At 40.8% G+C, this 12529-nt stretch overlaps 1 protein-coding gene across 2 annotated transcripts in view; it reads right to left on the bottom strand.

Annotated features, from left to right (window-relative positions):
• LOC104152000 (kinesin-like protein KIF24) overlaps positions 1–12420 on the bottom strand; it is a 36292-nt gene extending 23872 nt beyond the window's left edge. The window contains exons 1-5 of one of the 2 annotated variants that reach the window (XM_068925133.1): positions 12322–12420; positions 10484–10583; positions 5445–6075; positions 2127–2316; positions 158–255 (exon numbers count right to left, since the gene is read on the bottom strand). In XM_068925133.1, coding sequence (XP_068781234.1) covers positions 158–255; positions 2127–2316; positions 5445–6061 — 905 coding nt within the window. In that variant the 5' untranslated portion in view covers positions 6062–6075; positions 10484–10583; positions 12322–12420. Of the gene's footprint in view, positions 1–157; positions 256–2126; positions 2317–5444; positions 6076–6342; positions 6383–10483; positions 10584–12321 lie in introns of those variants that run through there. The other variant, XM_068925134.1, reaches the window with a different exon arrangement.
• Between the last annotated feature and the right edge of the window lie 109 nt (positions 12421–12529).

The following is a 12529-nucleotide window of genomic DNA, read 5'->3' as shown; positions in this document are numbered from 1 at the left end:
TTGTAGTCAAAGACATTCTAAATGGGGAAGGGTACGTGGAAAAAGAGAAATGAATGTATTCTCAAAAGAAGAAAAGAGTAAAAGGAAAATTAAAACAGTATATGAAACTGGAAAACAAAAAGGCAGAAAATAACAAACGTATGCACTGATGCCCTACCCGTTAAAAATATGCTGAATGAGAGGATGAGCTGTCTTCATATACACATCCTGATTGGTACATGACTCCCCAAAGACTTCATCAAAATAAAAAACATGCTGAAAAATAAACATGATCTTTTACATGAAAAGGAATATGTCTCACTTCCCCTTCACCCCCATTAGAACACAAATTACAACAACAGAAGTCTTTCCAGTGACTTCATATGGCGTTATATCAGGACAAAGCGACATGGCAAATTCGACATGCAGCATCACATCTGCAGGAACACACCATTACAATCAACCAAGAGAATGACGGTAGGAAGAAAAAAAGAAAGCAAAGATGCTTTAATCTTCCATCATTCTGAAGCAGAACATACAGCAGCCTTATGACAAAAAGCAGGAGAAAACTAATAAAAAAACCCCTCATCTATTCCTGAAATGAATCAGCCTACAGATGTACAGTAAGACTGCAACAGTAAAAACAACTCAAAATTAGTCCTCAGTTGTGATTAGCTGTCTCTGCTCTCCAGACTCAAACCCTTTTTGGGCCAGAGGAGACTAAACTATTCCGAAGCAAAGCTGGACTGTATTATCTCAGAAGAGGGCAGAAGGAAACCCTCAGGGTTTGATCCAAAACAGCAAGGTCTCTAGAAAGACTGCAGCTGAGTTCCTTTTGAACTTTGGAACTGGTCCTTCTAGGTTAAGGATGCTTTTTGTGGGGACAGTCATATAAGCACCTCACACTTCCAAAAAAGCTTCCACGGACTGGTGTCTAACATTGCACTCTAATGACACAGTGCATGGTAAATTAATGTAGCAAATCTCCAGGACTGATAACCATTTCAACGATGCACAAACAAGCCACACTGGCACATGTGAATTTTAAACCAGGGAGTCTCAGCAGCTCCCAGGACAGATCAGCTCTGCGACAGGCCTGCAATTTGGGTCCCCAGGCCGCAGAGCTGGAGCATGCCCCAGCTCCTGTTTGGTCCATACCCCTGGGCTTCCTTTCTGTAGGAATCAGGGATGGAGGCAGGGTGAGTAGCCAGACTTAGAAGCAAGGAAGTACTCTAGGGTCCTGCAGTAGGGATATGGCTTTCTTGCCATGGCATACTTCTGACTGGACAATATTGACTTATAGCAAGATTTTGATTACCAGAACAAAATTAACTAGCAGTTATTTCAGTGCTGGGATGCCAAGGTGATAGGCCCCACACAGATGCCAAATATAGCTAGCCAGATGGAGGGAGTGGGGTGGAATGGCTGCATGTGTCACACTGTAAAAGCTGGCATATGAACCAGGCCTCAGAGAGCTGCAAACCGATTTTTTACTGGCTACTCTGAACAGTTGTTCCCAGGATCCTGACTGTAAAAATAACACACAGCAGAGTGGGTATGGCTTGCTGCTCTCTAGAAATCAGTTCTGTTCCTGGTGCTGTCGGTCAAAACTGAGAATTTGAACTATGACAGCACAAGATCCTTGGGATTTAGAAACAAAGACCAAAGGGGAACTTAATTTTCAGAAGCATTTAAGAACTAAGAAGGGGAGGGGGCGAGAGTATTTGTGATTCCTTGAAACAAACTTCAGTGCTGAAATAGCGTGAAAAGGAAACTCCTCACTGAAGTACCCCAGAAAGTTACTAGGGGATTCTGCGGTGGGCAGTTCTACTACAACAACAGCATTTAGCAGAGGGTTTTATCCTGTGCAAAGAAAGCTGCCAGAGACATGCTTTTGAGGACGTAAAATTGTCAGGTTTTCTGCCACAAGCTGGCACAAATCAGAAGAAATTCAAATACAGTTACGCTGAACAGATAGAAGAGCCCACCACCTATTTCTATGCAAGAAATACAGACAGACCTTTTCTGTTTCCCTTTACTGAAATCCCAAGGGGGTTCTTGGCTGGGTTCACCATTAGTACAATTTGCTTTATTCCACCATGCAAGTGACTAGCCCATAAACATAAAATGTAAACACAATACATTACCTGCAAAATATATTGGGTGAGATCAACTGCCTCCTTCTTCTCATGAAGGAGTAGGGTTTCTTTATCTTTCACTGTGATGATGTTAACCTCCCCACGTCGCTCCTCTCTTTGGCCCAGGGGACGTTTTCGGACACACACTCGGATTTTTTCACTCTCTGTCCATGGAGTTTCTTTCTCAGAGGTACCTGATCTACAACAAAATTGTAGTTTTGCATTTTAAAACCAGGTTACTACACAACGCAGAATATGTGTAAATATGACTTGGATTTCTAGCTTTACCAGACAAATATTTCTGTCACACTCATCAAAAAGCCCTCACTGTGACATGGTGGACTTCCTGCTGTTTTTTGCTAAATAGACTAATAACTTGTGCACTTTGTTAAAATAATAGTAGTATTTATACAGCTATGTCTTCAACCAAACGAATAATGATTTTCTGCCTGGATTTGAATGTCAGTTTGTCAGAAACAATCACTTTAATCAAGCGCTGACTTACCGGAGAGTACTGTTTCTGCCATGCTATCCAAATGCCCTTCCAAAAATCTCTTAATGTAACGATTGAAAACCAACATATACTAGTTGCCTAATAAATTAAAGACAAAAACACAGCAAGGACACAAGTTATTCAATATCTCATTACAACTACAAGCTTTTAATGTCATTGCTGTTGTGCTGCATGATTCCTCAGAAGCATACAACACGCAGATATAAATCTCAAGATGTAGTCTCAGTTCACACAAGTAATTTTTACTTGTAATTGTATTCTCATTAATTTTAGTATGGCTTTCCTGTGCCAACCAGGATCAGACCCTGTTTTTTGGATGGAAACTTCTTTCCCCTGAAAGACCATGATACTTGAAATAGGACGCTTTAGCTTATAAGCCACTATAAGCTTATGGATATCACTGAGCACCAGATGTTGTCAACAAATGACCAGAGGCTCTAAAGTTTGTTGACCCATAGGGAAAGCCTTTTTTTTTTTTGTTCTAAAAGCTTGAAGGAAAAAGGACTAACTACAAAATCTCAAGAAAGGAAAAACTGAAAACTTGGCGATTCTGTGTATGACAGAAAAGGCATAAATTCTTTCTTGTACAGATGAACATTTAATGCATGTATTTTGTATGGGGACTGAATACGCTTGGATTCGATATGCTGAACCTGAAGTTTAATTTTCTATTAACCTTTCTTAAATAGAAATTATATTTTATGAAAAAGTATATTTGTATATTATTAGCATAAAACAAACCTTGAAACCGACCATTAGAAACCTGATTAGACAAAAGTCAGAAGAATCTCCATGTCCTGTCTGCTAACATGAAAACCAAGTCATTTGCTGCAGCCAAATGGAAAATATATTTAAACATACTAAAAAAGCTGTTCATCTTTCCTCAGTCTTAAATCACTCCACTGTCCAGGGTTACTTGTAGATGGGATTAGATTAGTCTTAACAGTGGTCAAATCCCAAGGGGACACGCGAATGATTCAACAAAGGAGATGGACACTCACAAGTCAGGAACCGCTAACCCAACTGCCAGCGGCCTGGCCCCAAGCCTGACATGCAGAACATGTGCTCTGTGGTCAAAGCAGGGGAAAGAGAAACTCAGGCATATCAGGAGGATGCAGGAAGCCCACAAGATGAACGCTAGTGCTAAGCACAAAGGAATGTGCTTAGAAGAAAGAAGAACAAGAAAAGAAAGGGAGAACAATAGAGAGCATAGCTCTATTGCAGGATTCAAGAATCTTAAAATAAAACCTATTGGAACAGCTAGAGGAGTTTATTTTTTACTTTCCAGCCCTAAGAACCCTGCCCTTTTTGTTGCACCTTGGCTCAGTTTCCAGAGGAGACAGAGAATGCACCAAGATGCCAATCTTATTTACTCCTCTGGAAGGCAGGAGTGGCAAGGTTGAATTCTTTTCCAGTTTTAAACCTGGATCTCTCATTTCACAGGTAAGTGCTCTTAACTACTAGGCAACCATAGTGCTTTCCCACTGTGGCAACAGCATCTGCTCCATCCAGGCTATGTGCATGCTCAACAGGAGTTGTCACCAACCCTGACTCCATGGATCCTTCCTCACCACACCTTTCACGACAAGCTCATACAGCTTCCTTTGCCTGCAGTAGGTGGTAGCCACTCATCAGGTGTTTGGCAGCACACATCTTCACTCTGGATCCAGTAAACGTCTTCACACGAAGCTCGACACGCTACTGCTTGCCATCGAACGCATGCACTCCTTCTGAAGCAGTTCATGAACCACAAATGGTATACTGTCCTGCCTTTGGGACCTCTGCACAAGGTTATCATTTTGAAGGTTAGCCCTATGATCCTTATGACAGTCTCATCGCTGCATTTTAAAACAAAGCTGCCACAACTGCATTGCAGTGATCTGGATTCTCGTAGAACGTGTGCAGGGAGGTATGTACTCAGTCTGCCGGATCAGGATCTGCAGGAGACCTAAATGCAGAAGCAGCTAGTGCCTGAATCCTAATCAGGTTAGGAGGAGAGGCCTGGGAGACATCTATTAAGTTTGGATACTTTCAGAGGTAGTGATAGCTGACTGAGGCCTTCTTAGCTCACAATTTTTGACTCAAAGCAGTCAGTTTACACTGCGCTTATCTGCACTCGGCCCAGTGTAAGCCAATAAAAGTTATTTTGTGCTTTAAAAATGTTTCCAGGGTTGATTTTCCAGGGGTCCAAGATAACTGTAGCCCCCTGTTAGCAACACTGGGAAACAGCATGCACGTTAGGGATCACGTGCTCGGGGAGCAGCTGCAAAGCTTCCCTCTCGTCATCGTCTGTATCCAGTCCCAGTTAAATTCATTCTGTTTCTTTTTAAAGCTCCAGTTCAGAAATTCTTTATGAACAAATATAACTATCACAGTATGCATTATTTTTACTGGGAAAAACTTCACAGACTTACCATCAACAGGCAACACTGTATTTTGGAAAATGATGTTTTGCAAGATAGCCACATTGGGGGGGGGCAGGGGGGGGGGGGGGGAAGGGGGGAAGAGAGAAAAAAAACAGCCCAAACACCAAGAAAACAAAGGCTTCTATCCTGCAAGATAGTGAAAACTATTCTTAGGCAACCTTGGCAAGTAGCAGCTGGCAAATTCAACTGATTCTTTCTACCAGACTTGGAGAGTGTGAAGTGCTTGTTAATACATTCTCTCCCTGTAAGATCTTGCATTGCTCTGTGCAACTTTTACAGCATTACAGTTTGCTTATTTGGGGTCAGTAAAGACAGATTCTCCTCCCCAGTGCAGAAATTATCATGATTAACTTGAAATATGGTAAAATAAAGGAGATGAATTATTACCTGATACAAGAATGAGGTAGTCCATAATTATACCCTGAAATATGAGTTATTCTTTGTAAGATGGGAGTTTCAGAATCCCCCAAGAGAGGAGCAATATCATCAGATACTGTAGCACAGTCCAGTTCACTTTTTGTGCATATTCCAGGAGTATTTAGGTCTCTTCTAGCTATTCTAATCAGCTCTGAATCATGTGGTTGAATGTGTCCCAGCATTTCCACTAGACTGTCCCTCTCTTCATTGGCACTGAAATCAGTTGAACCGTATGATTCAGACTCAGAGTCTTTCACTGCTCCATCATTTTTCTCAAAGAAGGACTCAAAATGCAGTTGTCTACGGGGACCTGATCTGGTCACCTGAGGCTGAACAATAAGGCCACTTGTTTGAAAATTTTGCTTTTTCAAGTCTGCTGCATCTTCCTCTTCTTGCATAATTTTGATTATTCTAATGAGCTGAAAAAGACGTTTACGGTCATTCATGTCGTGGACCCCCAGTTTGGTATAATCTTTCATGGAAACCTTGGCAAGCTCATCAATCTTCTGAAGACCAAAGGCAGCAAAATATGGATAGTATTTTTCAAGTTCTGCCTCACAAAGGCATTCATAAAGGCATGATGCCATCTTCAAGCTAAAGCCTACAAGAAACCAAACAAAAAAGTATTAGATTCATATGAAACATCACGACTGACAGAATTATTAATGAAGTAACTACGCATTTCCCCAAATGTCGTTATCTGCAGTTAGGATAGAAGCCTGTCACACTTCAAGTTCCAAAACACTGGACTGTCAAACAATAAGGAATACAGCAATAACAGAAGTACATTAAATATGAAGCAAAATTTTTACTTATGAAATTGCATTTTAAAATGATACATAGAAATGCACAATACACAGTTACTTACTGCTGCAGAGTTCCTACACATCTGATGCCTACTTGATAAATGCCTCAGCTACTGAAACCCTGTCCTCAAGCTACAGAATGTAAAATGCCTAATTTTAGATACTCAATTTAATATCAGGACATGTGGTCTAGTGTGGTTCTGCAGCTATCCCTGGTTAACTAACCAAAGGAAAAGAAATTGCATTTGTCCTCACCTAAGGCTGAATTATTAAGACTGTTCATCTTACAGATGAACTCCAGCAAAGTCAGAGTTTTAGGTTTCCTTTAAGTGTAACTTTCTATTGAATTTCATGCATCTTGTGAGCATTTCTAGGTGTACTTGACAGAAAATCCAAAACATTATGCAAAACCTGAAACATTGAATTTATCTAAAACTATATAGGCTACTGGAACTCTGCACTTGTCTTCTTGGGAAATCCAAAAAAAACCCAGCATATATCATTGAAAGATACGTGAAAAAAAAAAAACCATGTATACAATACACTTTGCTGCTGTTTGTATCCAGATGGCCAAATATCTGCAGATATTTTCACTTATTCTGTAAAATGGAAAAATGATAGCACTTCAAACATCCATTGCCCACTACCTTCGTATGTGTTTGTTCAGCCTAGGACCTTAGCAAATACAAGTCTTACTCAATTTAGGATGTGATAATATCATTCAATAAAAACAAATTATTTAAGGCTACAGTTTTTTCCCCTATAATTCAGGATAAGTTCTTCAGCAGGATTTTCAAGCATCCCTACAATAATATCATATAAGAAAATAAGGTCACCAAATATCAGCCCAAGGTTGATTTTAAATCATTAAAATTATGACACAGTTAGAATAATAACAACAAAACAATAAAGATTCTATTAAAATGCTGATTGCATAAGACATAACAGAGGCCAAAAGATGCATTAGAGGACAACTAAAATGACTTTGGAGCTGGAGTCTAAGCTGTAAATAGCTGTTAGCCATAATAAAATTATATGAGTCAGCAGCAACAAACTTCAAGACAAAAGCAAGTGTTATATAGGCAGACTTTCTTAATGCATGTGTAACGCAATTCTGAATCTTGAGGTAAAGCCAGAGCCACTGCTGAAATTATTAGATCCAGGGAGGAGGAAACAAAATCCACAAGGAGGATGGCGAATGCAAAGATCACAGAGGCTACCAATTACACACGTACAAGAGCTTTCACAAGCATTCAGAGTTTCGCAAATTCTTTAACAGGTACATTGCCACAAGAACTTCAGATTTCATTTAGAGGAGGGTTATGTTTTTGAAAAATCCCTATCTTGCATAAGGTAGCTAAGAACATAAAACAGGTCCTCTGTAAATCTGTTCACTTACGCTGCCACAGGAAACCTCTTTTGTTTGATTAAAGGAGCAGATTCCTATCGTCCATTCTTGCTCTGTATTCTAGATTATATTTACATCATTGCATATGCTTCACTTAAGTACAGAGTGACCAAAACAACAAGGTAAAAACTAATTCTGTGTTAACCTATATTTGAATGATATTGCTGGGCATTTCCCAACACATTTCCCAAAAAGAAAACAATGGACAAGGCTGGAAGTTATGAGTCTTAAGGTCAAGGTTCTAACGAAAAAATAAATAAAATCTAATTAAATACCCATAAGTGACTACACATTCAACTTTCCATCATTAGCGTAACGAGGGACTAAGATTCTCAAAACATGGAAAATCCAAGAAATACAGGTACTACAGAACATATGAGAAGACTAGCACTGAGCCACTTAAGCGGCTCTGCACGGCTTACTGGCTAAGGCTCTCTGCCATATGAAAGCAACTAAGCTGCTTCTTAATGGAAGCTGGCCCTGAAAGTAATATAAGTACTTTTGCTGCCCCAGATATAATGAATCTTACTGGATCTAAGTGGTTCCAGAAGGTAACTTCACTGTCTCTCCATTCATGAAGCACCTACTTCACAATCCAGGAAAACTGAATATTGGCTAATAAAGGAGTAACAAATTAGTTAACCTTGGGAAAAATGAAGCAAAAGTCATGATAGGTCCCACCATTTCTGATCATTTTAAAACTCAAGAATAGATCATTTTCTAAATGATTTTCTCTGGTTCACACAAGAGGTAATTCAGGGGAATTACAGTTGTCAGAATAGATGATCACAGCGAACCCTTCAGGCCTTCTGATCAGCAACGTTCTAAAAGAATGGAAAGCCTTTCTCCCCCTAAAAAGAAGAGCTTAATTCACCTGATATTTTAGGCATAAAAAAAACTGTACAGATACTGTTTCTCAAACAGCAATACAATACTCCAAAGTAAATTAGCCTTGTAAAGAAAGAATTCTAAACTGTCGATAACGCCATCTTCTGGCAAAAAGGGGGAAGACCCTTACTTTTCTACAATGAGTAACAGCCAGCATTCCCTCAGTTACTGCCAGGTTCTTATTTTGTTTGTTCACGCGAGACAAAACTGTTTTCTGGTGCATAAAAATGCAACATTCTTCAAAGCGATTGCTTAATATCAAAGCCCAAGTCTTGTTTCCAACAAAGCTGTGAGTGACTTCCCTGAAAACAGGATTGAGACAGAATTCTTCAACTTCTTAAAACAGCTGGATATAACATATGTTTTGAGGAAGAAGGGAGTCAATTTGGAAGCAGAATTCTCTATAAGCACCTGATTATAGGGTCAAATAGCCTAAGCCTTAAGAAGAATTTTTCATTCAATCTGTATTCTAACATAGAGCATAATTTATTGCAGTTCAGTGGTTGCTGATCTCATTTTAGCCTGCAGAAAGATTCAGCTTTACTTTGAAATTTTCACTTTCCTCTCAAATAAGGGACCTGCTTTTGCTCTGACAAGAAGGTGCTGCAGCAGGTTGGTCACACAAACAGTTAAGTCATCGGTTAAGTCCAGAGCATCCTACTTACTAATATGCAAGTTCACAGTGAAGGAGGAACAGTTAGTGATGATATACCTTACTGCTAGAACAGAGAGATGTCTAAGCAGTAGGATATCTGGATCAGGCTCCAGTCAGGCTATTGTCTTTATGTGGCAAACTTGAGTTCTCTACAACTAATTTCTTACGCAAAGGAGTCTTTTAAAGATCTTAAAAACCTGCCAGGCTCTGGTAATGGGTAAGTATCCATTGTAAAAAGCATTAGAATTGTATGTAAAGGGGCCAACACAAAGCACAGAATAAGATCATAGTTTGTCATCAGAGAACTGTACTGTTTTGGAAATAGGAGTTTTTTTAATAGGAGTTTTTCTAAAGGCATAAAGCTGGAAAAAAAAAAGAGTCCGGTATAAATAGCAGAAACCAGTGATTATATCTTACATATTCTGAAGAAAATACACTTACCACAGAATTCTGCTCTAGGAGTTGCTCTTCCACTTTAAAATGCTTTTAATTATTAATTAGCTCTTACATTGATCTTTTCACTCTCAATGCACTTTTCAAAGCGGAGAAAAGGCTGGCCTTCACAAAGATGCTCAGTGGCTGTAAGTTACTGTTCATGAACTAAAGCATGTAAAAACCCCACACAGACTATTTTAGGAATAAAGCAGTCTCAGACCACTGTATCTTGATTCTTACTAACCTCTGCTACAGTAAAGATCTCAGTGCAGTGTTCACTTGAATAAAACACCCACATGCAGTCTTATCTCAGTGTAGCTCACTCGTATTTACCTGACGATTTTAACTGGTTTTCACTGATACTTCTGAGTTTCACCACTGAGACAAGACCCAAGTATCACTATAACTGTATCTTAAACTGGGGAAATGAAGTCACAGCGAAGTGAAGAGACTTTATATAGCACTCAAAACCTTAAAATGTGAACTACTGCAAGTATATATTTAATTCTGCAAATAATCTAGGATTATCATTCTCAATCATAAACTCTGGCCTAATCATTTAATAATTTTTTCTAGGAACAATTCTCAAAGGCATCAGATAAAAGTAATAATTGTTAAACCTTACTAGCACCTTTTTTTCCCTACCTATGACTTTGTAGCGTGTCAAACACTGAAGTACCCTTTGCTTTACAAACACCTTATAAAAATAAAAGTTAAGAACCTAAAATTTGTAAACACATGTAGCAGGTACTTATGCTTCCTCTCCTGATTACAGCTATACCAGTGCATTATACTTCATTACTTGTAACCACCTTACCCCGAACAAGTCTTCGGCACAACCTTCGCGTCAAGGTGTTTGATGGTTTTTGAGGTATAGAAGCAGAAGACTGGAATGAAACCAATCTTTCCTGACAACCCTACAATGCAGAGAAGAGACACTTATTAATTCGTGTCAACGGTCATTCATCTATGTTTCTTATTCCTCTGAACATTAAGCTCGTTTTTAACTGTGGTCCATAGCCAAATTTGATTTAGCCCTCCAGAGGAGAACGGCTAATTTGCCTTTCCAGGACACCACACGAAATGCTTTACCTTTAACCATTTTGACCTCCATTCTCTTGAACACTAGAGCATTCTTATGAAGGACAGAGTCATGGTATGGTTGCCCTTTCATAAGCACAAGACATGTAATAGGAGACAGTATCTGCTATAAAATAAAATCATAATTTTAATTTAAGACTGAATTCAACAGGTAGCAAGCTACGAAACACAGTTTGAAACATTTATTTATTAGTGCGCCAGATCCTTTTGTAAGATCATAGGATTACACTACGTAACTCCCTGTGCATGTACACATCTTGGATTAAATATTCCGTTGGTTGTTGCAATGAGCGTTACAGCAGTCCATTTTGAAGATATGGGGGACAACATTTAATGCTAGCAATAGATAACCATCTATAAGAAAAGTAATTGGAAAGGAAGGAATATATTTAATGTTAACTGATAAATATTTTACAGCTGGACCACGTAAAAGATGTCTTCTCCCTTTATCAACATTCCAACTTCCTTTGCTACTGATATATGCCTAACACGGAGTTAGTTACTGGATCTACAATTAATTTCAGTGTTCTTTGAAAAAGACTAAAAAGGACAACTTAATATCGGGGTTTTTTTTTGTTTTCAAAAAAATATTTTTTAATTTGCAAAAAGATTGGCAATTGTTAGAATTGTTCTCTCATACTAATTATAGTTTGATGACCTCAGCAGAAGGGACTCCATCCTACAGCTGATACCCGACGACAACTGCTTAAAACAACAGCTGCATGGAAATGGAAGTGTCTAATATTCAGCCGCAGCTAAGAAAATAATCTATGAGTTATATTAGGATGCCGATTATTTGAAAATTGTGCTCAAGTGTCTCTTGCAAGCAACATTTACCAAATAGCTTCCAGCACTTATTTAGTTTTGTAACTTCAGCAAGGCAAACCACTGTGCATCTGCAAGTATGCTTCAGACTCAGAGGGCACATGTTTACTGAATTTGGTCCCATAGCGAGAAACTTTGTATTTATAGTTTCCCCAACTTGAATTCAGTCCCAGGGTGCTGAACTTTGTATTTATAGTTTGCCCCCACTGGGAGAAGCCCCCACATTTCACCAACTGTTTAGATATTTCAGTTCAGCCGGGGAGGGGGGGAGGAATTCAGAACCACCCCGAGCTGTGGCGTTGCGTTGCTCGTGGCTACCCAACCACAAACCGGCCGTGCGTTGTACGACGTGTCTGTATCACAAATGGAAAGGGGGTGGGGGGGGGGGGGAGGACATAGTTTCCAGACTGAGACATGAGCAGCACCACACAACTACTGAGGCCGCGACGACGGGGCCGCGCAGGCAGGCCAGGGAACACCCCGACGACACATAAGAAGGAGCTAACGCCGTTACAAACGCCCCGCTGCAGCCGGAGCGTCCCGCTGCGCCAACTGCCAGGCCCCTCCCGGGGCCGCCCGCATTGCCGCGATGCCTGGCGGCGCCCCTCCGCCTCCGCGTGCCCCGACGCTCCGCGCCCTTCGATCTCCCCCCCCCAACCCACCCCCTCACCCAGTTCCGCCTCAGATTTAGTTTGTTTTTGGCTCCCCCCCCCACCTCCCCGCACGTACCGGAGCACGCGGGCGGCGGCAGGCAGCTCCCAGGAGCGGGGCTCCGCGTCCCCAGCGGGCCGGGCCAGCTGCGAGGAGCCCCCGGGGCCGCCCCCTCCCCCGGCGCTGCCGCGGGGGTAGGTATCGCCGCCGCCGCCGCCCGCGGCCCCCGGAGCCGCTCACCGGCCGCGGCGCCGCTGGAGCGAAGGGAGGGCGGGCGCGGAGCGCG

This window comes from Struthio camelus, chromosome W (genome assembly GCF_040807025.1).
Source record: "Struthio camelus isolate bStrCam1 chromosome W, bStrCam1.hap1, whole genome shotgun sequence".
NCBI classification, from domain to species: Eukaryota; Metazoa; Chordata; class Aves; order Struthioniformes; family Struthionidae; genus Struthio; species Struthio camelus.
This window is presented reverse-complemented; position numbering and strand designations above follow the sequence as displayed.